Source organism: Apodemus sylvaticus, chromosome 5 (assembly GCF_947179515.1).
Source record: "Apodemus sylvaticus chromosome 5, mApoSyl1.1, whole genome shotgun sequence".
Lineage (NCBI taxonomy): Eukaryota > Metazoa > Chordata > Mammalia > Rodentia > Muridae > Apodemus > Apodemus sylvaticus.
Genome location: NC_067476.1, coordinates 138,606,040 through 138,632,119, shown reverse-complemented (window position 1 = coordinate 138,632,119; position 26,080 = coordinate 138,606,040). Strand labels below are relative to the sequence as shown.

At 47.7% G+C, this 26,080-nt stretch overlaps 2 protein-coding genes across 6 annotated transcripts in view; one reads left to right on the top strand and one right to left on the bottom strand.

Annotated features, from left to right (window-relative positions):
* Nucleotides 1-26,080, top strand: part of LOC127686086 (putative testis-specific Y-encoded-like protein 3) — a 255,675-nt gene that overhangs the window by 19,283 nt on the left and 210,312 nt on the right. The gene's annotated exons all lie outside the window — the stretch shown is intronic.
* Nucleotides 1-26,080, bottom strand: part of Tm9sf4 (transmembrane 9 superfamily member 4) — a 50,936-nt gene that overhangs the window by 3,200 nt on the left and 21,656 nt on the right. For all 5 annotated transcript variants that reach the window (XM_052183940.1, XM_052183941.1, XM_052183942.1 and 2 more), the window contains exons 3-17: nt 25,164-25,263; nt 20,235-20,403; nt 20,004-20,136; nt 18,418-18,541; nt 16,615-16,733; nt 16,404-16,515; nt 15,507-15,577; nt 12,898-13,030; nt 11,953-12,034; nt 11,780-11,855; nt 8,977-9,060; nt 6,188-6,363; nt 5,270-5,333; nt 3,615-3,734; nt 2,860-2,949 (exon numbers count right to left, since the gene is read on the bottom strand). In XM_052183940.1, the coding sequence (XP_052039900.1) occupies nt 2,860-2,949; nt 3,615-3,734; nt 5,270-5,333; nt 6,188-6,363; nt 8,977-9,060; nt 11,780-11,855; nt 11,953-12,034; nt 12,898-13,030; nt 15,507-15,577; nt 16,404-16,515; nt 16,615-16,733; nt 18,418-18,541; nt 20,004-20,136; nt 20,235-20,403; nt 25,164-25,263 (1,653 nt within the window). The remainder of the gene's footprint in view (nt 1-2,859; nt 2,950-3,614; nt 3,735-5,269; nt 5,334-6,187; nt 6,364-8,976; nt 9,061-11,779; nt 11,856-11,952; nt 12,035-12,897; nt 13,031-15,506; nt 15,578-16,403; nt 16,516-16,614; nt 16,734-18,417; nt 18,542-20,003; nt 20,137-20,234; nt 20,404-25,163; nt 25,264-26,080) is intronic.

Genomic DNA, 26,080 nt, shown 5'->3' with positions numbered 1-26,080 from the left:
TGACTGTGGATGGGGTGATGGAGGTAGCAGGGGAAAGGAACAAGACAGTGGTCAAATCAGGAAGGGAATGAGCAAAAGGAAGGGCTAACGGGCTCCTTCCTGAGTTCAGGTCATCTAAAGCCATCAGTTATCAAAGGCCCTCAGGAGTAGGCCGGTTGGATTTTCAACAGAGACGGTGGAAGGGCTGGCGGAGGAAGGGCAAGAAGCTATGAGATCTCTAACTTGTGTCTGCCCAGCACTGGTCCCAGCTTCCCTCTGCCTGCCAGATGTCTTGGCAAATATTCTCCTCATCTTGTGCCTCATTGGTGCCACCACTCCTAATACAGAGCCCAAGCTAGTCCATCGGAGCACAGCACCCTATGAAGTCCAGTAAGCAGAGCCAGAGGTGTGTGTCCACGGCAGAGCCTCGAAGGCCTTCTCTGGAAGCAATATGCAACGGCAGAAGAAACCGTTGAGGTTTCAGTGCTACGGAAACAAGAAAGTGGAGACACCAGGCTGCTAATGGCTGTCTTCTTCTCTATGGAAAGATCCTACCTACAGACAAAAGCCAGGGCTGAGGTACGGGCACAGAGCTCTGACGATTTCAGATGTTGGACCTAAGAGTCTGAGGTTAAGACTCCCTCTTGCACCGGGTGGTGGTGGTGTGTGCTCTTAATCCCAGCATTCTGGGAGGCAGAGGCAGGCGGATTTGTGAGTTCGAGGCCAGCCTGGTCTACAGAGTGAGTTCCAGGACAGTCAAGGGCTACACAGAGAAATCCTGTCTTGAAAAAACCAAAACACCAAAACACCAAAAAAAAAAAAAAAAAAAAAAAAAAAATAGGACTCCCTTTTGCTAAACCGTGCATGCAGCTGTATCAGCCAAAAGATTCTTTTTGCTTCAGTCAGTTTGCTGAGATTTGGTTATCTGATGGTAAATCACAAGAGTTATGATTTAAATAGGCTATTGAGGTGGGAGGAGTCTAGGAATAAAGCCACACAGGGGCAGGCTGAGGTGTGAAACTGAGAGTGTCAGATGTCAGGAGATGTCCAATTAGAGAACAGGCATGTCCGAGGAAGGTCTGTGACTAGCTTAGCAAACCTTGTCTGAAGGACCACAGAAGATTTTTATTCTTCCCTCAGTTTTATAGTTTATGTGGTTTACAACTATTTGACTGTCACTGCAGTGTGAAAGCAGCCAGCAGACATGTGAATGAGTGTGCATAGCTGTGTTCCAATAAAACGTTCTTTCACGAGCAGTCTACCGGCCTGTGACCTTGGCTGCTGAGCTCTGAAGCAGAAGGGCTCATCTGCTGGGACTGCAGAAGCTCCTGGGTGGAGCACTGCATCAGACCATCTGGGAGTCCTTTCTTCAACCTGATATTTTGGGGACACTTGGGCATTCCAAGTTTCACCCACTGGATCTACAGCTCTTATTTTGCAAACACACCCTGGTTTCAGGCGGAGGACTGCTTTCAGAGGGCTTCAGAGATAGTAAACCATGTGAAATCTCCAATGTTGGAGGTGAGTCCTCCCCAAGCCTCCCCAAACCCCTCTAACTGGCCCATCTGGTTTGCCAGCTCCTGTTGATTACTAGCCCACACTTAGCCTGTGTGAGCTCGCGCAGCAGCAGGGCCCCAGGACACAAGTCTAGCCCTGGCTCGTTCTCTCTTCTTGCAGAAGCAAGGAGTACTTGAGGGAAGAAGAGAAGGGCCCTAGAGACACGGTGAATAGTCTTCCTTTGTCTACCTATGTACACATAGTACAATAGTACCTATGTGTCCTTGTGTGTGCATTCAAATGTGTGTGCACATGGGTACGAAAGCCAGAGGTATAAACATTGGGTGTCTTCATCAATTATTTCCCACTTTACTTTTGAGACAGGGCCTCTCAAAACCTGGAACTCACCTGACTAGACAGGCTGCCCCAAAACACCAGGGAACCTGCTTTCGGCTTCTCAGTGCTGGATCTACAGATACATGCTGCTGTTCTCAGTGTTTTATCCGGGTCTTGGGGCATCAGACTCAGGGCTTCAAGCTAACACTGAAGTACCTTATAGGTGGAGCTAGTTCCCTAGCCTGATTTTCTCTCTATTCCTTTCAACTGTTTTTATTTTCATGTTATTGTCCTTTTCCCTGTGGGGGTGGAGAGGGGTACTGTATTATCAACCTTTTCTGAGTAGAATTAATGTAGGTAACTTTCTGCCTTTGAGAGGTACAGGGAGCAGAGGACGCCCCAACTGAGTGACATGAACCCAGCCATGTCAAGGACTCCAATGCTAGGCTCAAGAAGAATGGCAAAGCTTTCCTCAGGAGTCTAAGTGTTTGTGAATGGTTGATCAGTGTGTGCAAAGACTAGCAATTGCAGCTTCCTCCTCCCACCTTAGACTGCTTGCCTACATAGACCTCTTACCAAACTAGCCAACCCCTCCCCTGTGCTATATCCATAGTAGACTCAGAGATTCTGGGTTGCCAGTGGCAGCAGACTGTGCCTGATTGCAGCTTTCCTGTATATGTGTCTGTCCTCCTCATTATATCACCACCCCCAAGCCAGGGTTCTAGCACGCACACACTAGTCACAGCAGAGATGGTCTTGCTTACTTACAAACATACCTCACCTTCAGCTCCGCCAGACTCAGCCTCCCAGTGCTGAGATTATAGGCCATATTGCCTTTATGTTCCAAGAATCTCATGGGTTTCTGCATATAGCATTCTCACTGTTATTCAGACTGAAGGTTTCTTTCCAAACAGAGAACACACTCCTAAATGGCTCTGGTTGTCTCCACTTGGGTGTAACAGCACAATCCTGACACTTGGCTTCCTATCAATAGCCTCTTCCTCCCCCCTCCCCCCCCAGAGGAGGACCTGCCCCAGAGGGTAGTACCTTGTTAACAAAATAAAAGATGGCATAAACCAGGACGTAGAATGCAGATCCCCCGGAGACAAGGAAATTCCTCCACCACCAGCGGTAATCCTAAGTAGCAGAGAAAGGAGGGATCACATAGGAACAGGGCATCTTCCCACAAATGTCATGGTCAACAGAGGGGTCAAGACTCTAAGTAACAAGAGTCACATTTGGATAATGGAATGTTTTATAGCTTGATTGTCATGACAATGCCACATCTGGATTTCTAAAAACCACAGAATTCCAGATTAAAATGGGTAAATTTTACTGCTTATAAACCATATCTCAACTTTTAAAAAGATCAATAAAAAAAAATAGTAACAAATAAGTTTGCTTGAGCATATACTTCCCACGGGTGAGGGTCACTGAGGTAACCTCCACAATATTCTCCTAGTGGAAGAGCTGCATTTCAGCCCTGGCTCATGGCCCATCCACTGTTTACCTGGCCTATATCCACTCTACAATAGCTAATTCCTATGGGGGAGCCAGGACAACAATCTATACCTGCCAACTGGAGTTATCTGGAGTGGGTCTGATACTGACAGATCATGGCCATGCTGTGAGGTGGGCATCATGAACTCCAGGGTGAAGTGGGAAATGGCTTGGGCAGGGGAGTGAGACAGCCTGAGGCGGCATCTGGCATGGGATGTCCACCGTCTCCCCAAAGCCCCATGAAGATGGTCAGTGTTGGATCGGTCCTATCCCACCCCTGCCTACTGGCCCACTCCCCTCACCTCTGCACACAGCTGGAAGTATACCATGACGATGCTGATTTGTGAACAGGACACCACCAGGATGATGAAAACGAGGAACAGGAAACCGAAGAGGTAATAGAACTGGTTCTCCCAGATTGCCTGTGGGCACCAGAAATGGCTTCAGGGGTCCGCTCAGCTCAGGGCCAGGACCTACTCGGCAGCCACTTCCTCCACCAGGGCTCTTCTCACTCCCACTCAGATCAATATAGCAGCAGCTACCACGGAGGGCAGCCTGCCCCACACCATGTGCACGTTGTGGCCTTCAGGCCTGCATAACTTTGACCTTTTTTCTAAAGATTTATTTATATATAGGGGTGTTTTGCCTAAATGTACACTTGCACACCAGAAGAAGGTATTGGATGCCATGGGACTACAGTTATAGACAGTAGTGACCTGACACGTGGATGCTAGGAATTGAACTTAGGTTCTCTAGAAGAACAGCCCGTCAGTGCTCTTAACCACCGAACCATCCCTCCAGACCCTCTTGACCCTTTTTTTTAAGGCTCTTTTTATTGAAAATAATTTTTCATATAATGTATTTTGATGTTGTCCCCTCTTCCCATTCTGGCCACCCCACCTGCCTACTCACTTAATTTTATGTTCTTTTGGTTTCTCTTTTAAGAAAGATAAAAAAAAATAACCCCCGGGGGGAGGGGGGGACACAAGAATCACACACACACCCCAAAGAAAAACAAAGAAACCAATTAAAAACTAACAAACAAACAAATAAACAAACAAATAAAGCAATATGAGATAGAGCCTACAAAAATTCTCTGTTTATTCTCTGTTGGTCAACTACACCTAACCTTGACTTGTCTTTTCTTTTCCCTTTTTTTTTTTTTTTTTTTGTGGTTTTTTGAGACAGGGTTTCTCTGTGTAGCCCCAGCTGTCCTGGAACTCACTCTGTAGACCAAGCTTGTCTCAAACTCAGAAATCTGCCTGCCTCTGCCTCCCAAGTGCTGGGATTAAAGGTGTGTGCCACCACTGCCCGGCTTGTCTTTTCTTTTTTCAAGACAGGGTTTCTCTGTGTAACCCTAGCAGTTAGGAACTCTGTCGGTCAGACTGGCCTTAAAGTGCTCCCCTCTTTCTGCCCCGAGTGCGGGGCTGGAATCAGGGCCTGCACCACCACGCCTGGCCGGGCCTTGCCTTTTTTTTTAAAAAGATTTATTTATTTTATGTATGTGAGTACACTGCAGCTTTCTTCAAACACATCAGAAGAGGGAATCAGATCACATGATAGATGGTTGTGAGCCATCATGTGGTTGCTGGGAATTGAACTCAGGACCTCCGGAAGAGCAGTCAGTGCTCTTAACTGCGAGACATCTCTCCAGCCCCCTTTGCCTTTCTTAAAAAAAAAAGTTTAAAAATTATTTTGTATGTATGAATGTTTTGCCTGTATGTATGTCTGCACAACATGTGTGCCTGGTGCTCAGAGACCAGAGAGGGCTTCCATGTGCTGAGCCCTTCCGTGCATCAGCCCCTCACACAGTATGTCTTGACTACCTCTTATGGCAGGACCATTAATGGACTCCTGCAATTTCAAACAGCAAGAAGCAGAGTGCCTAAATGAGGGCAAGAGAGCAGGCTCGTGTGACAAGGCTGTGGTGGAAAGATGAGGGGTCAGCAGTACTCACACTGAAGATGAAGAACAGCTCAATGAACATGGCACCGAAGGGCAGGATCCCAGCCATGAGGATGCTGCAGCAGAGGAGGAGAGTTAATGGTGTGGAAACCCTGACTATCGCCCAGGAAGCCCGTGCTCTCTCCTAAGCATCAGAACAGAGAAGGCCTACATAGTGGGAGGTCTAGGCTTTGCCACTTGTGATCCATTATATCTTCTTGGGAAAAGAGCAGGGTGGCCAAAACTCTCATCAGTTCATAGATGTTCATAAACATCTCATCAGTTCATAGATATTCTGGTAGACCTGTTTTTTTGAGATAGGGTTTCTCTGTGTAGTCCTAGAATAGAACTTGCTCTGTACACCTGACTGGCTTCCAACTCACAGAGTTCCCCTTTCTCTGTCCCCCAAGTACTGGGATTAAAGGTATGCACTACCACATCCCAGCTCCTTTTTCAAAGGTATATTTATGTATATGAGTACACTGAAGCTATGCTCAGACGCACCAGAAGAGGGCATCAGATCCCATTACAGATGTTATGAGCCACCATGTGGTTGCTGGGAATTGAACTCAGGACCTCTGGAAGAGCAGTCAGTGCTCTTAACCACTGAGCCATTTCCCCAGCCCGGTAAATAAGTGTTTTACACTGAGCTATATCCCTAGCTTAAGCAAAGGTCTTAACCTCTGCCACCTTCCACCTCTCTGCTTCCCTGCTTCTTCTAAGCAGATATTCAGTCTGCAGCATCTCGTCTTCATTGTGACATGAAGCTGAGCTCACAGGCCATCTAGTAGAATAATCGCCGCTGTTGCTGCAGAGTGATCCCAGCACCGTTCTGAGAAGTAGCCTCTTCATGTTCTCCTAAGGAGAGGCTTAGGGGAGTACTGGCATTGCCCACCCTGCAAGCCCCCAGTTTACCTCTGTCAAGACTTACCCCACAAATCGGTTCATGTACCACCGTTGTTCAGGGATCTGCCGGGGAATCTGGTTAGTGCGTACAGGGTTGTCATATGGCTGCTTGCGGAAGCCGAAATAGTAGCCCAAGTAGACGAGGGGCAGGGAGATGCCAAACCACATACATAGCAAGGCCACCATGGTGGGAAACGGTACCTGTGGACACAATGCTGTGAGGGCGGAGGCCTCGATACCTACTACAGAAGCCATGCAGGGGGTAGAAGTGGCATGGGCAGCTCTGGGCTCCCCAGAAGGAGAAGCCACGTGCGCAGCAGGGTCACTATGGTGGGGAAGGTCCTGCAGACTTTTCTGTCACAGGGCTCCTGGCCTGAATTTCTTGAGGCCAAGAATTTCCTGTGGGGAGAGCAGAGTGCAGATGGGGTCATGTGAGCTTCCAGTGACGATGGAACCTCAGCGTCCCAGGAGCCCCTCCTTCAGGGAGGAAGTGGGGACTGAGAATGCCACGGAGCCATGACGGTGTCATAAGGCAAGGCCACGACAAGAGGCCAGCTGTGTGAGGAGAACAAGGGAGAAGGCAAAACTGCTAGAGTTTGATTAAAATGACGCTTCACAACATTCTTTCAAGTGGAGCAGAGCAGGGCATGGGTCTGGAATATAAAAGAACTCATTTTCATAAAATTCATTTTTTAGACAAGGTCTCATGTATCCTAGGGAGTTAACCTTGAAGTCCTGATCCTCTTGCATCCAGCTCCTGGGTGCTGGGATCGGAAGGCATGCACTAGCACAGTGAGATCATGAAGTGCTGCAGTGGACGCGGGGCTCCCAGCATGCTAGGCAAGCACTGTGCTAGCCGAGCCACAGCCGAGGCTCCCAGATTCAGTGCGCAGATGTGTGTGTGTCTGCAAAGACCTACAATACAAGTTAACAGTACTTCCTTAGAAGGGCATGGGGGCAGAACTGATATTTTTCATCTTCCTCATCATCTTCTGTAAGTCATTTTCTATAAGACTTGTGCAAAACTCAGTATGTTAACAATGAATTAATGTGGGAGGGCAAATGTGTGCAGCCACTATAGAAACCAGTATAAAGTAAAATACAAGTTGTACCTGGCCCAGCTATATTACTTGGGTATTTGCAGAGAACTTTAAGTCTGCACACTACAAAGATACCCGCACATCCACCTTTATTGCTACACTGGTGACAACAGCCAGGAAATGGACTATACAGAAGATAAAATGAAATACCAACACTGCAGGAAATGGATGCAACTTGAAACTATTATGTTAAAATAAGCCAGACTCTGAAAGACAAATACTGCATGTTTTCTCTTATACATGGAATCTACATTAAACATTTTTGTGTGTACCTATATTTATATATGTGTATATGTAACTCATGAAACTAGGGAGGGGGGTCACTAGAAGGAAGGAAGAGATCTTCAAGTAGGGGAAATAGGGTAATGGAATACATGTGATAAGAAAGCAGAAGTTGAGCTGGGCATGGTGGTACACGTCTGTAATCCCAGCACTCTGGGAGGCAGAGGCAGGTGAATTTCTGAGTTCGAGGCCAGCCTGGTCTACAGAGTGAGTTCCAGGACAGCCAGGGCTACACTGAGAAACCCTGTCTCGAAAAAAACAAATCCAAAAAACCACCCCCCCCCCCAAAAAAAAGAAAGCAGAAGTTGGGAGTTAGCTGGGGAAGAAGGTGAGCAGCCAGAGGGGGGAGGGGACAAGGAAGAGGACAGTGAGGAGGGAAATGAGTGATAGAATGTATAATGCAATGTATTTCTGTGTATGCCGGCCTAAAGAGCAATAAGAAAGAGAGGATGTTACATGTTTAGAACAGTATTACAATAAGCATCATTCATTGTAAATTTTAAAATACTCTCCTTTTAAACATCTCTGCTGAAGGAGAAAGACTAAAAGAGTACACATCACAAACCTCTGGATGATTCCACTGCTTCATTTCCTACTGTCTCTATGCTTTTTAGAAAGCTCACCCGGAGGGGCTAGAGAGATGGCTCAGCAGTTAAGAGCACTGACTACTCTTCCAGAGGTCCTGAGTCCAAATCCCAACAACCACATGGTGGCTCATAACCATCCATAACGAAATTTGATTGATGCCCTCTTCTGGTGTGTCTAAAGGCAGCTATAGTGTACTTACATATAATAAATAAATCTTTAAAAAAATAAAGAAAAAAAGAAATCCCACCTTGACTACTGGGGTGGGGTAGGGTGGGGTGGTGGAGTGTTCCTATGATGCTGGGAAGAAGCCTAAACTCAAACCGTATCCAGAGTCCTTTGCACACCTAACAAGTGCCTGACCCACTTCTGCAGCCCTGAGAATTGGTCAAGGGCCCATATCCTCACCCTCCCTTGTGACAGAGTCCTGAGGAGCTGCTGGTAACCTCAAGGAGTGGGGCAAATGGGAGCTCCACTCTGGGCTGGTACTGACAGAATACTGAGGTGAGCCCTCTGACCTTATCCATGCAGACCAGGAAGCTCTTACTTGGCTGAAACACGGGGAATTCCCCTACTGGCCCCTGGAATGTGGAAACCTCCCTTTAGAGAAGTGATCTGTGGCCAGCTGTTTCCAAGCCTGCAGAAAGGACAGGACCAGGGCACAGGCAGATGATAGATGGGCGATGCTGGGGAAACCCTAGCCAACTTTCAACCCCTACAGCTGGAACAGAACTCTGGGGAGTCAGAAGAGGGAAGGGGACAATTACAGGAAATGTCCTTAGGGAACAGGCCAGAGCAGCACCAGCTCTCCTTGCTGGAGAGGGGCTGGGCAGCGGGAGGCACTTACCGCTCCTGATGAGTGCTTTCCCCAGATGAAGCAGTTCAACACAAAGCAGATGCCGAACACCACACCAGGATACAGTGTCGCTGTCTGGGAGAAGAGGAGCAGGCTGGGGAGCCGCATCTAGGGCTCCTGCATGGTCCTTGGGAGTTCACAGACAAAAGGACCAGAGGCCTCCTGTGGGGTTCTGCTTAAGCACAGTTTCTTTTCTGATCCCACATAAGATAGATCTCCTGTTCTATGAGACTTTGTATAGCCCTGAAACCATTTTTTCCTTGCTTTCATCCCATTTCCTAATTACAGGTGGTGCTCAACGTAGAAAGGGTCTCCTTAGGGTCTTTTGAATTGGCGATGTTCGGACAGTTAGAGGCATTCTGTAGCAACCACACTAAATCTGGCGTGTTAGGTGCACATTCGTCTCAGACCCTATCACCTGAGATGTAATCTGACTGAGACAAGGAGCACCAGAATACAGCTTTGCTGCCTGATCAGTGTCTCCCCAAACACTCTAAATCCACTCTCACACAACACAATAGCAACTAAGCATTTGCTTCATAAATACATGAAACCACTAGAGAATATGTGTGTCTAGGTTCCAACTCCAAACTGCCTAAAATAATGGCTCAGTTTTAGTAGCATCTTAAGGATGGCAACTGTGGGCTCTACCTATATCATCTCACCTCACCCTCACTAGACAGGTTTAGGAGAGACCCTACTAAAAGATGAGGGCATCTTTTCACTCTAGAGTTTATCAAGGGTAGAGCAGAGTTTAGAACCTAGACAGTCTGCCTCCAAGGCCCACTCTTGATCTCATGCAATGTAATCTAGTCAGTCTCTCAGGCTAGAGGCTTACACTTGAGTCTCATCCTTCCACACTGGCATCTAGGCTCCAGGTAAGTCACAAAGCACAAAGGCCAAAGCTCAAAGCTAACACTCAAACTCTGCATTAATTTCTTCTTTGGCTCACTGCTGCTCCCATCCAATAGCTAGTCACAGCTCTTTCATGTTCTTGACCTTGGGCCCTCAATGGGTCATCAATATCTTGTGGTATGAATGTACCAGGGGCTATATGCTGCCAAGTACATGCACCTATCCCCACTGGAGAGACGGAAAGCAGAAGTTCACAGAGGGCTGTCTATGACTATCCATCAAGAAAAGCCAAGTCAAGACCAGGATCTAGCCAGGCATGGTGGCATGCTTTCAATCCCAGCACTCAGGAGGCAGAGGCAGGCAAATCAATGTGAGTTCTAGGCCAGATTGGTCTACAAAGTGAGTTCCAGGACAGCCACGGCTCTGTTATACAGAAAAACCCTGTCTCAAAAAATGACACAGACACAGACACACACTCATTCTCTCTTAATAAAAATAAAAATAAAAATAAAGCCGGGCGGTAGTGGCGCACGCCTGTAATCCCAGCATTCTGGGAGGCAAAGCAGGCGGATTTCTGAGTTCGAGGCCAGCCTGGTCTACCGAGTGAGTTCCAGGACAGCCAAGGCTATACAGAGAAACCCTGTCTCGAAAAAACCAAATCCAAAAAAAAAAACCAAAAAACAAACAAAAAAATACAATTCGAGGATTCCAGCTGGGTGTGGTTGCACATGCCTTTAATCCCAGCACTCAGGAGGCAGAGGCAGGGGGACATTTGAGGTCAAGGCAGCCTGGTCTACAGAGTGAGTTCCAGGATAGCCAGGGAGGGCTACACAGAGAAGCCCGTCTCAAAAACCAAACCAAACCAAACCAAACCAAACCAAACCAAACCAAACCAACCAACCAACCAACCCAACCAACCCAACCAATCAACCAAATCCCAAAACCTAGGATCTCAGCAATTTCAGAACTTGTAGGTGCTACCTAAAAATCTTCCTTAGGCCCAGTTCAAATGTCAAGATTCCTTTTCTTTTTTGTTCCTTCCCATCCTGTTGTATAGCCAAGAATTCCTCATCTTCCTTTCTGGCTGAAACTTAGTCTGGGCACCTCAGCTAATACTGGGAACAGAAAGAAGAAAAAGGTTCCTGGGAGAACCTCAGCCCGGCACTGCCCCATTTCTATGGACTTTTCACTCTCCAAATGTGTCCTCACTCTGGAGACCAGCTCATCAGCTGGCTGTTACACGGCCCGGCCTCATTCCCTGGCAGGCACGTCTCTCTAGCCGGCTGGGTACGTTGTTCTCCTGTGATGCTGCTCAGCACTCTGAATCCACTATTCTCTTGCCTTAGTCACCAGACAACGAAAGCTCAAAGTCGCCTACGTTCAACCTCTGCATCACTCTGTGGATGGAGCATTAGCAGTGCTGAGATCCCTTTGGAAGCTTAAGAGAGCCTAGAACTGTAGACTGTGGGCCTTAGCCCCCACTGCTCCATCATCACGCTGTTTAGCTAACTTAAAATTCCACTCGGGGCCTGCCTATGCTCCTGAGTGGTGTAGGAAGGGTGTTTCAGGATCCAACAAATGCTAGGAGGAGGAGGAGGAGAGAGAGAAGGAAGAGGAAGAGAAGGAGGAGAGAGAGAGAGAGTAGGAAGAGGAGGAGGAGAAGGAGGAGGAGGAGGAGGGGGGGAGAGAGAGTAGGAAGAGGAAGAGAAGGAGGAGGAGGAGGAGGGGGAGAGAGAGAGAGTAGGAAGAGGAAGAGGAGAAGGAGGAGGAGGAGGAGGGGGAGAGAGTAGGAAGAGGAAGAGGAGAAGGAGGAGGAGGAGGGGGAGAGAGTAGGAAGAGGAAGAGGAGAAGGAGGAGGAGGAGGAGGAGGGGGAGGAGGGGGAGAGAGTAGGAAGAGGAGGAGGAGGAGGAGGAGGAGGAGGAGGAAGAGAAGACTTACACAGAAGGCTCCTTTCTTCCACCGATGGCCTTTTAGAGTTCGGTATAGACGGCCAGCAGAAAATCCACCAAATACTCTGTTGTAGGAAAAGGCAAAAATCTGCATAAGGAGTCCTGTAAGTGGCTCGAAGCCCGCTTGTGCCATCCCCTGGGGACATTCTTACACACACCTACCCCATGAACATGAAGAGGAAGCAGGCAGTGGTCATGAGAGCTCCCCGGCTGGAGGGCGACAGCATCCCAAGCATGGCCACGACTGTAGAGGGGACAGAGGGCAGGGTCAGGGTCTTTGTCAGGCCTGAAGCTTCTGATGGGCAGACATACAGGCTGCTAGACAAATGGGGCTAGAAGAGAGGCCCTTCGTTTTTGGCCTTTGTAACAGCACAGCTCTCTACAGGAAAAGACTGGGTTGCAGCTGGGGCTCAGGGGTTGGAGTAGCTGCTGAGTCTTGGCAGTCTGAACCTTCACCGTACCTTCTTGCCTCCAGAGCCCTTGGAATGAACCACACAACAGGCTGAGAGCACTCTGAACATCTGCAAGCTGAAACTAACTTGACCCTGTAAGATGGAAGCTAGCCTCTCCATTTCATAGACAAGGCTAGGTGGCTATCCAGTCATAAAGCTCAAAGGTTGAGGGTAAGAGATAGATTTAGGCAGACTGATTCCAGACCTGTCTGTAATTACTATATATTAGTGAGCTTTTGTCCCTAGATTAATGAAAAAAGTCCTGCTGTATAAGGAGGCACAGGCAGACAAAGTGATTGGTCATCTTAGCTTGGGCTACATGTAAGACCCAACCCTGAAGTCCTGAGCCAGCCCTGATGCATGGAAGAGATTCTAGAGTAGTCACTTCTCCGAGGGCAGAAAGGAGTTAGCTTCATAGTGCTGATGTGTGCTTTTCTGACCAAGTACTTGTGATGGTTCTTATGTGAGCAGAGCTGAAAAATAGCCGAGGGAATTACTATTGCCGGGGCTTGGAGCGGCTGCCCAGAGTGCTTGGCCGGCTCCTGGGAGATAAGACTACCCCTTTGCTTAAGTCACAGACAGGTGGCTATGCCTTGGGATCAGGCCATGGTCCTTTGATTGCCATACCCAGCCCATACCCCACACGCCCACTCACAGATGACAATCAGAATCATGCAGAAGAGCTGAATGCCTGAGCCCAGCAGAGAGCTGAGGATCATGGGATACTGGGGTGGCCTGAAGACATCACCATGCACAAGCTTCCACCCGGACTCCTCCATTGTGTCTTCCTGTAGCCAGGGACAGAAAGAGAGGGGGAGGTTTGGGAGGATAGAGAGGCTCCTGCAGGAAACATCCCTGTAGACCCAGGCTACCCCACCAAACAAACACCGCCCTGCCATAAGCTTCTCAGAGGAATGCTACCTGGAGGAGGGAGGGAGGCAGGGAGGGAGGGAGGCAGGGAGGCAGGGAGGCCAAGCACAGCAGTGCTTTACAGCTGCAGGAAAAACAATCTCCCCAGCTCCACAAAGCCAGAGAAGGGGAAACAATGTCAACACTAGCACAGGAAATGTTAACTTAATAGTCCTTGGGTCCTTAATAGTCCTTGTGAGATTCTGAAGCAACTTATTTTTTTCTGATTATAAATATGTATTTACTTGTATAAAAAAGGTATATGTCATAAAATTCAACAGAATATGTTTAGTATATACAAAAATTTAAAAGCAGAGACAAGGCCACGTGTGGTGGTACAAGCCTTCAGTCTTAACACTCAGAGGGTGAGGCAGGAGGACTGAGATGACAGTGCAAGGCAGTCTGGGCCGCAAGACAGACATGCCTATGACAGAGAACTCTAAAACATAATACGACCTGTACACTTAAATGTTCTACATTGACATAAAAAGATACCACTGTTTTCTTTAGTCTTTTACCTGTTTATTCATGTATACACATGAATAGTTTTAAAAATATCGAGTGTCATACTGAACACCTTGTTATTTTCAAGGGATGGATGATTTTTGAACATTCCCCATGTTAATCTTTTCTTTTTGTTTTTTTGAGACAGAGTCTTACTTTATATGAAACTCAGTATGGAGCTCAGGTTGGCCCGAAACTCAGAGCTTTGTTGCCTCTGCCTGAGCCTCCCGAGTGCTGGAGTTGAAGGTATGAGCCACCATGACGGGCTCTCATGAATCCTGCTAACAATTAGTACGGTATGTGGATGTGTATGGACATTGGGCGTCTTCCTCAACTGCTTCCCACCTTACCTTTTGACACCAGGCCCCCTCTCTGAACCCCAGGGCTGCCCCCTGCCCCTTCAGCACTGTGTTAGACGTGTGCTGTCACCCTAGCTTTACGTGGGCACTAAGGACCCAAACTCGGGCCCTCATGTTTGTGTGGCAGGGCAAGCACTTATCAACTACACCATCTCCTCAGCCCCGCAATCAGAACAACAACAGAAAAAAAGGTAGGAAGGAAAGAAGTCATGAGTGGTGGTGTATACCTGTGATCTAGCATTCAGAGGCTGAGGCAGAAGGATCTCCAGTTTGAAAGAACCCAGGCAACATAGTGAGACCCTGTCTCAAAAACGGAAAAAAAAAAAAAAAAACCATCTGTGCTACTTACCTGTCCCAACATCACTTTCTTAGGACAGTTTGAATCTGAATTTGGACGGGGGTGGGGGTGTTTCCTGAAGTGTGTGTATCTGTGTCTGTGTCAAACCAGGCATGCTGACATACCAAAAAAACCAATCATGTAGTTACTGGCTATGTAGTTAGTTTCTTGTCTGGAAATACATAAGAAATGTTCGATACATAAAAAATTAGGATTTTTTTTAAAGTTCCTTTTGTTTTTTGGTGGTGGTGGTGGTGATTTTTGGGGTTTTTTGGGTCCTGGTAGGCCTAGAATTCAGTACGTATTATCAGGTTGACTTTGAACTCATACAGTTCTTTTTTTTTTTTTTTTAAAGATTTATTTATTATGTGTAAATACACTGTAGCTGTCTTCAGACACCCCAGAAGAGGGAGTCAGATCCCATTTCAGATGGTTGTGAGCCACCATGTGGTTGCTGGGAATTGAACTCAGGACCTCTGGAAGAGCAGTCAGTGCTCTTAACCGCTGAGCCATTTCTCCAGCCCCAGAACTCATACAGTTCTACCTGCCTCTGTCTCCCAGGAAATAATAGGAACAAATAACCATGCTGGGCCTTGCTGGTTTTGATATAGGGCCTTGCTATGGAGGCAATTTATCTCAAACCTCTCCTGCCCCCCCTACCGAGTGCTAAGATCACAGGTGTATAATAAATATTATGCCTAGCTCTAGTTTTAAATTTAACTTTTTAAAAAAGATTACATTTATTTATTTACTGAAGTATGTGTGTGTGGGTGTACATGCATAATAATGTATAAGTGGAGGCAGAGGACAATGTGTGGGGGTCAGTTCTCTAATTCTACCATGTGGGTCTCAGGGAACAAACTCAGGTTGTAATGCTTGGTGGCAAGCACGCTTGCCCTGATGCCCCATTTTAAAAACTCTACTTTAAAAAAGTGATAAATTAACCAAGTTTTTTTTTCCTATGACTTCTTTCAAACACCTACAACTCTGAGGAATAAAAGATATTTCTTTTTCTTTTCAATGCCTTTGAGATTTACTGTGATCTCTCATACACATGTGCATGTGCATGCATGTACACAGGCCTGGCCAGTGCAGAGCCTACTGTTAGCTTGTCCTCCCTCTTCCAGTCCATCCGCCCCAGCCAAGACCTCGTACAATGTCATCCTCCTTGTTGTAGTTGGCGATGTCCTTCCGCAGGGTCCGGATGATGATCATGCTGAGGATGCCTGCAGAGGGCAGGGTTGGAGGGTGAGCCGTGCTCAGAGTGGTCTAGCTCCATGCCCTTTTCAACAGGGCCTGGACAGGAGCCACCCAAACGCCTCCCACATCAGCAGAGCTCTACTCCAGCTGAGCAGGGGTTATGCAGAGAAGAAAGCTGCTGTGATGGGAGACATAGCCACAGGCCGTTGCTTTTTGTCAGGGAGGAAAGTCCCTTGCCATTCCTGTGACTGGCAATGCCTCCCACCCATGGGGACTCACATGGGGTACCTTCACGTCTCACTGTCCCCCAGCAGTTCAGGAGACACCCCCATCACTCTGCCTCGCTTGTCCTGTCTCCTTCTCTAGGTAGCAGCATAGTGCTTAGAACATGGGCTCATGACCGTGAGCTCACCTTGTGCTTTAGACTTACTTCCTGAGCTGAGGGCTGGCATCAGTGAAGCCTGGGTGGCAGCCAGCCTTTTCATAGGCAGCAAATAAGCAGGAACTACTGCTATCTTTGCCTCTCATAACTCAGAGGCAATCATTCTCAGTCTACCTCTGTCTAGAGTCTCTCCACCCAGCTTCTTGCCAACCTTGTCTCACAACAGGACCATGATTCTGGAGTTGTCAAATGAATCGGTGATTGTGCACAGATAAACCTATCTGCTCTTCTCTAGAAAACTCACTAGAGCAGAGACCAATTCCTGTTCATTTCTGTACACAGGGGGGCTGGCGCAGGACCATGGGGACTGCTTCTGACCACACACAGCCCTGACAACATCCTAGAAATACCCTGTAAGTAATGTGATGCCTCAGACCCCCAACTCCACCTTCAGTTCTCAGAGGTCTCACCTGACAGGAAGAAGACCACCACGACAGAGTTAATGATGGAAAACCAGTGGATCTGCACGTCACTCATGGTTAGGTAAGTGTCCCATCGAGAGGCCCATTTGATGTCACTTTCCTGGCAGGCATGAAGCAGCAGTCAGGTCTCCTGTTGGACAGAGGATCCCAGCCCAGAGCAAGCCCTCCTCCCCAGGCCAGAGTAGGCGTTCTGTCTCACCTCCCAGTGCACAGAGTAGGTGAAGTACAGCTGATTCTCCTTAGTGGGGTCAATTTCTTGGGGTAAGGAGTTGGTACCCTCGGGTAGGGTACATGAACTCTTCTCGTCTGTTTTGAGGTCTGTGAGAGACAGAGACCCAGTCTGCTCTCACAGTGACCAGTACAGTTCCCCCAGGCAGGGCTACTCTGCAAGGGTCTCAAGGTTGACCTGCCATCAGCACTGTGTGGAAGCTGGGAGCACAGAGGTGACCACGGCTTCTATATCAAGACTCACCCGGGGCCCCGGCTTTCCCAAGGGCCTTCAGGAATACAAAGTTATATACATGGGGGAGGGAGAGAGCGAAGGATCTGAGTCTATTCCCTCCACACAAAAAGCAGCTGGCTTTCTGCATTCACCCCACACATCCATGGACTTCTCTCCATTCAATCAGGCAACATGCCCAACAGTGGCCCCTTCCACCTGCTCATCATTCGGGCATCTATTACCTTAGTAACCCAAGCATTCCAATGCCCTTCCTCTTTCATTCACTCATCACTTCATCTAGTTCATGATAAACATATGCTAGAGAAACCAGCATATAGTAAACACCAACCATGGGCCAAGAACCATGCTGGTGAGAGAACAGAGAGCGATCTTGAAGAGTCATGGAGAGTGTAAGAGCCTCTAAAATCATCTGTAAATGTTGAGCTGTGCGCGTGACATACACAGGAGAGGCAGGATGGTGCCTACACTTAGTTTTCATGATTTAGGATTGCTACACGTGCAAAGTCATGGGCCACAATTTTATCAATAAACCAAAAAATCACCAGTGTGGACAAAAGGCTTGGAGTGGTGGCCCATGTCTGTGATCCCAAAGGCCAGCTGCAGACAGCTCAGTGCAGAGTGCTTGCCTAGTACATCAGGCAGAGAATTGACTCCTAGCACATGAAAGGGCAGAAACAAGAGGATCCCTGTGTTCAAGGCCAGTTTGGGCTGCGGGGTGAGACCCTGTCTTAAGAACGGAAGGGTAGGGTGTTATGGAGCATGCCTTTAATCCCAGCACCCCAGAGGTAGAGAGATGGACCTGAGTTCAAGGCTCGCTTGATCTACATAGTTCGTTCCAGGACAGCCAAGCCTATTTACAGAGACTATGTCTCAAAAACAAACAGAAAGGAAGGAAGGAAGGAAGGAAGGAAGGAAGGAAGGAAGGAAGGAAGGAAGGAAGGAAGGAAGGAAGGAAGGAAGGAAGGAAGGAAAAGAGAAAAGGAGGAAGGGGAGGAGGAGGAAGGAGAGGAACAAGAGGAAAAAGAGGAGGACGAGGAAGAGAAAATAAAAGTTTCACTAAATCCTATGTGGCCCATCAAGATTGGGCTGGGTCCTTATATTCCTGGCCTACTGTTGACTCCAGGCAATTTTAGTCAGGCCACTCACCCACACAGAGGGGAACAAAGTAATAAGCAATCTGCTTCTCAATGGCTTTGCCGCTATTTTCATCCCTTGTTCTTTACCAGACTGGCTGGCTCTTGGAAAGAGGCTCAACAAAACCTCAACTTACTATTGAGTCTCTGACTTCTCATCTACATCACCTGTAATCTCCTAGAGTTGCTGGGAGGTGGGAGGTTCACATGTGAGAACCCATCCCACAAGACAGCATTCCCCTCATTCTCCACCTGCTCTGCTGGGGTACAGCAGCCTTCTTGGGATAAACCTATGTGTCATACTTGGGCCTGTCGGCTAGTAGAGAGGTAAGAATGTGAGAAGATCATGTGTGTGTAAGCCCAGGCCCACCCAGCCCTGACCCTCTGCTGAGTCCGCCCCACTCACCCTCCAGCCTGATGCTCTGGGGAATCACCTCGAAGCGGACGACGCGGTATGTGTGCTCCCGATCCTCTTCCATGTCCTCCCGGTGGTAATAGAGGATGAAGGAGAGGTGGTTGTGCAGGTAGATCTGAAACAGAGCAACTCACAATCAGAGACAGAGTGCAGCCCAACCAGAGAGTTCCGCAGGGAGCCGGCTCCAAGCTCTAAGCCCATCCTCTATCCAGCATTACCTGGCTCTATCAGTCTTCTGAAACCATGGCTCTGGTCATATTACTCTCTTATTCAGAAACTCCCTATGGCTTCCTAGGGGTAGGTAAGGGTGGTTATCAGATAAATCCAACTTTCCTTGGTCTGGTTGTCACTGTCTTTTTTTTGGGGGGGGGGGGTTAGATTTGGTTTTTTCGAGACAGGGTTTCTCTATATAGCCCTGGCTGTCCTGGAGCTCACTTTGTAGACCAGGCTGGCCTCGAACTCAGAAATTCGCCTGCCTCTGCCTCTCAGAGTGCTGGGATTACAGGTGTGCGCCACCACTGCCTGGCTTTTTTTTTTTTTTTAAGACAGCATATAAATAATCGTTTCATTATAGCAATTTCATTCATATTCTGTGCTTGTCTTGCTTATCTGGGCTATCCAGCCCCTCCCTGTTTCACAAGCAGTCTTTACCCTGCATCTCTGATACAGCATCATGGCACCTGGGATGCTATCCTTCCTCTGATCCTCTCAGCCCAGCTCTTTCTCTAAGTGCCCTCCTCCCTCCATGAGATCCCATATGTACAACAGCTCCCTGGCTAGAAGAAGGCAACTGCTAGGTCTCTCCAAACCAGGACAAGGCCTCTGAGGACAGGGACTATGCCACAAGGGCATGCCAGCCCTGAATTCCCTAGGAAAAATCAGATAAAGAGGACACAGTTATAGCCTATGTCATTACTAGTTTACTTCCAGAAGTTGTGTCATGAAGTGTATACAGACTGGTTTTCAAAACCGCACAGGTGGGTATCATTACTTAGTTTACAGACCCTGGAACACTGGACCAAGCACGCTCAGACCACCAGCAAATGGTGGAAGCAGGATTCAGCTCAGGAAGCTGATGGCGTGTTCTTGGTCATCATGCGGTCTTCTCTCCTATTCACTTTAAGTTCTAGGTTCCTTTGCTAGTTTTATCTTATAGAAACAGAATCTAACATTCTAGTGGCTGTATTTCCTTGTAGTTTATCCTGGAGCCAGTCCAAAGCCACAGAATTTTCACAGGCTATCTACCACAAGACTCTGGTAGAAATGTGCTGTGGTTGATCCCCATTTTTTTAAAAAATGTATTTTATTTATGTGTGTGGGTCACAGCACATGTAGTGGTTAGAGGCCAACTTGTGGAGTCAGTTCTGCCTCTGAGGTACTTGGGATTGAACTCAAGTTCTCATCAGGCTTGGGAGCAAGCACTGTGGTTGCTGTCTGTCCTACCTCACCAGCCTGCTGACCCCATGGTTTTCCTGTGTTGCTAGCCAAGGGCTCAATGTTTTCTCATTCTCTATGACCCCAAGTATTTGTAGCTTAAGAGACACACCTATCCAGACCTCCAAGCACGCCAACTCTACCTTGTTGACATCTGTGAAGCCAAGTCGGTAGCCATGTTCAAACTGCACATCTTTTTCTTTCTTCTTGTCATCACTGTCACGATTGCTAGAGTAGAGCTCCAGCCGGGTGGCCACAGGCAAGTTGTCAGCAATGCTAAAAACCAAAGCCTCACTTAGACTCTCAGAGCCACACTCCCACCGGGCCCTCCCTGAGCTGAGCTGGGGGGCCAGCCAGGAGTAGCAGGAACTTACAGGTGAACATAGTACTCTTCTGTGATTCGCTCTGCCACCAGCCGGCTCTGTTCCACTGTCAAGGTTACTGGCTTGTTGGATTGGCTGCATAGAACTTCACACTTCTTCTCACTGTTCATGAGAACCTGGAAAGGGGTGTTGACAATCCGGTCCCCTCTCAGCACCTCTCCTGCCATAAGAGAGACAGATGGAGCTCAGAGCTTCAGCCCTGTGGTGGCTGAGGCCGGCAGTCAAGGAACTACAGACAGCAGAACAAAATGGAGCTCCAAGGATGTCAGCAGTGCCACAGCCAAGCAGTCAGGTTCTGCCCCACTTGCTCCAAATGTCCCACAACCCCCCCATTCTGGCTTCTGTTGCTCGTAGATGCCCCACATCTTCACATGCCTGGCATGTCACCCCAGCCCTATGCTCCTGGCTTCAAGTCTGGCTTCCTTCTCCCTTCCTTTGGATAACCCTTCCTGATCCTGTAACTGCTGACAGTAAAGTCTTCCCATCTCCGTTGGAACCCCTCATGAACTTCTTTGCTTTCTGGACCAAGAGCAAGTTGTATGCGGTCCACCCTAAGGCCAGTCCCAGCCCATCTCTTACCTATCTCCAGTCGTCACCCAGGTCACTCTCAAGCACTCTGGCCACTACACAGATAATCTCAAAGCCACCATCCCCAAGCAGCTTTGTCTCTGTCTAAACTGATCTCTATCTCTCCGCCTGGTTTATACTGCCCCTCATTTTGTTGCCACTTCAAGTATTACTAACCCAGAATTCCCTAGATCTACTCTCCATCACAACAGTTTTACTGTACATTTTCACTTTGCTGATTATTATTATTATTATTATTATTTTGGTTTTTTAGAGACAGGGTTTCTCTGTGTAGCCCTGGCTGTCCTGGAACTCACTCTGTAGACCAGGCTGGCCTCGAACTCCGAAATCCACCTGCCTCTGCCTCCCAGAGTGCTGGGATTACAGATGTGTGCCACCACCGCCCGGCTTTTTGCTGATTATTTAATCAGTCTGTTTTCACACTAGAACTTAGGGTCATAAGTTCCACAAATATGTCTATTAAACATTGTATCTTCAGGCCGAGCACCTAGCCAGTTCCCAGTATGTACTGGTGAATGAATGAGTAAGTGAGCAGATACGGCAGTTTGAGCGTATCTAGTAGATCCACTGGCAAATGCTGGGCCAAGTGCATGTGGAGGTGGCAGTCCTGCCTGTTCTGTTGTCCTGGTATGTCTCCTTCAGCCTGTCCCAGTTTATGAAACAGTTTTACGAAATGATATGTCATTGCTGTGGAACTAATGAGCAGCTCAGAGTGAAAACACAGTTGGGCTAGTCGATGCTTCCCAGCTGCTCAGTGCCTATGAGTATAACATTTGGCATCAGGTTACTCGTGGGAAATTGGCATGGGGTGCCAGTACATTAAGTAATAAGTTTTGGCTCAGAGAGCTCCCTGACAGTAGAGGAGTCAGACCTACACATATTAACACACTGCAAAGTAACGTCATTGACATAGAAGAGCTGCACAGATAGGAAGGTCTTGGTAGGAGGCCAGCCTGGCTATAGAGTTGAAGCCAATAAGCCAATAATGAGAATGGTATTCTTCGTTGCCTGTCTACTCTGTGCCTGTGAGTGGATCGACCCCTCAGTTCTCAGTCTATCTATAAGGAGAATACAATTGCTATCTCATTTTCTGGAGGAGGAAACTGAGGGCCAGTGAAGGAGCGTCCAAGACTAAGCTTATACATGTCAGGCAGGGTGCAGTAGCAGGCAGCCAGGAATCGTACATTCTGTTCACTATACAGTGCTGTCTCTGTAGGAGTGGGCAAGCTCTAGGTTGACAGGGTCAGCAAAGGCTACCTGGGTGGCAACTCTGAGATTACCTGTATGGTGGGTGGCAGAGCACAGTGCTTGGGAGTGACGGGGAAATGGGGGGGAGTAGTAGGTAAGAGATGGATTGGGATGGCCTTAGGTGGACCACACCTGTGATCTTTGTCCAGAAAGTGAAGAAATTCATGAGGAGTTCCAACAGGGATGGAGAAGACATTACCCATCTGCAGTTATGAAAAGATCACTCTGACTCTTCTGCAAAGGATGTAAGAAGCTGGCTGGAGTGATGGCACCAGTCCTGAAGTAAGTGAGAACAAACAGGAGGAGAGTCTGTGAGGAAGCTGCCATCACAGCACAGATTCAGAAGCATGAGGAAAGGAGTGGTGCATGCCGAGACGATCGAGGCTTAGGCTTTCATGACCAAGCTCTGTGAATTGTTGAAAAGGAAAGGCCAGGCAGTTGAGTGCTATGACTTGTTGGTGGCTTAAGTGCAAAGTGGCAGAGCCACAAACTACCATATTAGAGGCAGCATGTAGCCATGCAAGGTAGCAGCTCTAGTAGTTGATGGCTTGAGTCTAGAATAGGCCATCCAGGAGAGGAGAAGGAAGAGAGTGAGGAGGGTGAAGGCCTCTAGCCTTCAGATGCCTGACAGTGCACGTGAGCCTGCAAGTCTAGGATCAGTTGTGAATCCATAGTGAGGACATCAACAAGACATCTGCACAGCTCATGGCTGAAAAAGCATTCTGTAGATAACCACAACTAGAGAGACCGTAGCTCGCCATGATCCCTGGGTAAGCTTTTTCCTTACACCATGTCCTGTTGGCCATTTCTTTGCAGATCAATAAGGAGCTGATTCTAAGCAGAGAAACTACACGTAAGGCTGTGATTCCTAAAATCTGGATGTTAAATCAAGTTAAGAAAAATGGTGCCAGCCAATGGTACTGGCACACCCCTTAACCCCAACACTGGGGAGGCAAAAACAGTCAAATCTCTGAATTCAAGGTCAGCCTGGTCTACAGTGGGTTCCAGCAGGGCAGCCAGGCCTACACCGAGAAACCCTGTTCTGAAAAAAATCACCAAAAATAGAAAGGAAAACACCAGCCTTGGTCCAGCATGGATCGTTGCTCTCTGTCTCTCCCTTTCTCTCCTTCAGATCTTCAGAAAGGGTCTCACTATGTCTCTTTGGCTGACCTGGAGCTTACTATGTAAACTAGACTGGCCTTGAACTCCTAGAGATCCTCTTGTTTCTGCCTTTGGAGTGCTGCTACTAAAGGCATGGGCCATCATGCCTGGCTAAGTCTCCTTTTTTTTTGGAGACACTGTGTACCCATGTTCAGAGTCCCAAGCTCAAGCTGTTCTACTGAGCTCTCACGTTGCGGACCTGTGTCACCTCCTTTTAAGGATGAGCCAGAAGTCATGATGTGACTAATATATGCTAATAAAACAACTTTTAAAAAAGAACCAATTTCCCAGGACTAGGATGTAGCCCAGGGTAGAACACTTGCCTAGCAACCCAGGACCCTAGGTTTGATCCCCAGCACTTTCCTGGGGGCACCCCACACCTCAGCAGTTAACAACTGTAGCACAACCATGAGGACTGGAATTCAGATCCCAGTGTTCAGAAGGAGGAAGCAGGAGGCTCACAGGTCCAACGACAGTCTGGCCAGTGAACAACACAGCAGATTTCAGACCAGCTTCAAAGGGGGAGATCTTGTCTCAAAAAGACCCATAAAGAGGGACTGAAGAGATGGCTCTGCAGAAAACAGCCCTTGCTGCTTCCTGTACAATCATGAGATGTGGGTTTCACATCTCAGGGACCCTCCTAACAAGCCAGAGGTGCCCATAACGCCAGCTCTGAGGGGGTCTCTTCTGGCCTCCAAGTGTACTCACTCTTGAGTGCACATACACACAGACACATACACATGCACACACAAATAAAGCAGACCTTTAAAAAGTGTTAGGTTCAGCTGCCAAAACCTAGAAGGAACCAGTGTCTTCTTTCCAGGACATATGAGGAAACTGCTGAAGCCCTTAAGGTCCCAGGAGCATCTGTAAGCTTGCTTCTCTAGGACATGATGCAGAGGCAGGCCAAGGGGAAGCAGGAATAACTAACTTCCCTGAAGACATACCTCCAATGGAAGAATACTTAACCTAGAATCACCGCTACTACTTACAGACAACATGTGACAGACACTGTGCAGGGTGTTTCACACTCTTTCCTGCTCAGCGTTTCAAAAATGTCAATGTCTTTTCTGGCTTTAAGGCAGAGGTAATAACTCTTCTTTTTTGTTTTTTTGAGACAGGGTTTCTCTGTGTAGCCCTGGCTGTCCGGAAATTTGCTCAGTAGACCACGCTGGCCTTGAATTCAGAGATCTGCCTGCCTCTGCCTCTTGGTGGGATTAAAGGTGTGTGCCACTACTGCCTGGCCTTATCTTTTCTTTTTTGAGAATTTCAGACAAGTACTATATCTACAGCAATCTTTATTATAGGTAGAGCAATCATCTGAGGAGATGGTTCAGTGGGTGGAGTGCCTACCATATAGTATGCACTCCATTTCTCAGCATCCATATAAACACCGGGTGGGTGTGGTGGCCTGCCTGTGATTCTGGCACTGGGGACATAGAGACAGGGCAACCTGGATAGCTAAATTAGCTTTAGGTTCAAGCAAGAGACCATGTCTCAATAAATACTGTGGAGAACAACCCAGGAAGATGCATGATGTCAACCTGTGGCCTATACCAAAAGCAGGATGGAGGCTGAGCAAGTTACAGAAGACACTAGAAAAGAAAGGAATATCAGAAAACCAAGGGAGAGGCCCTATGGTTAGAAGCTGAGTGCTCTAGCTCTGGAAACTGTTAAAGCTCAGGTTAGCTATTACCTAACAATATAACTAAAGGCAAGCCAATCTACAAAATACACATGCATACAATCAAAATCACAACCCCTGCAGGGCCATTATGAGCCAATAAGCTCACGTGCATATAAACTCTGTACAAAAGTGTCCAGCACACACCAAGCGCTAGGTAAGGGCAACTGCCACAACTAGTATGAAAACTGTGCCAGGTTCCCTTGTGCGACAGGCTGAAGGCAGTATAGGAGGCTTACCCAGATTCTCTGCCTTGTAGGTTATCTTGTTGGGTTGGCAGAAGGGCAATGAGTAGTACTCGTAAGGAAGCTGGGTTCTAGAGCTGGTAAGCTTCACAGCCTGCGGGAAGGAGAGAAACTGTTAGTCTTCAATCCACCGGAAACAAGAAGGCTATTCCGAGAATTCTCTTTGGCATTCATATGTCTTCAACACACTCAGCACCACCACCCAATAAGCAAGTTGCGTTTGTGGCAGGAGACTGGACTACAGTATGCAATTCCTGTACTGCTCATAATTTTGAATTTTGCTGTAGACAGCAACATATAATTAGTTTAAAGCCACAGGGAGATCCAATAGTTACTGAATCTTAACCTCATGGCTGCCCTCCGCAGGAAGCATTAGAAACACTGGACTCTGCGTTATGGTAGCTCTCTTACTTCTGTCCTTTTGTTTGTTTGTTTTTTAAAGATTTATTTATTATTATATCTAAGTACACTGTAGCTGTTCTCAGACACACCAGAGGAAAGTGTCAGGTCTCTTTACGGATGGTTGTGAGCCACCATGTCGTTGCTGGGATTTGAACTCAGGACCTTCAGAAGAGCAGTCAGTGCTCATAACTACCTAGCCATCTCTCCAGTTCCCATTTGAACCTCCAACTCTCTTGCCTTGTGATCCTTTCTGCTCTCCTCTGCAGCTTTCTTCCATCTAGGTCTCAGCTGAAATCCTCCTGCCCACGAGCCCTTCCCAACCATTGTCTCTAGGTGAGCTCCCACCTGTCCATTTCATCCCTCTTAGCTTCCTTCACAGCATGTCACATCAAAGTGCAACTGCTGTATACTGCTTCAATTTCTTTCTTTCTTTTTCTCCTTTGAGACAGTGTCTTATTCTGTAGCTCAGGCTGCTCTTGAATTCACAATTACTTAGTCCCAGTATTCTC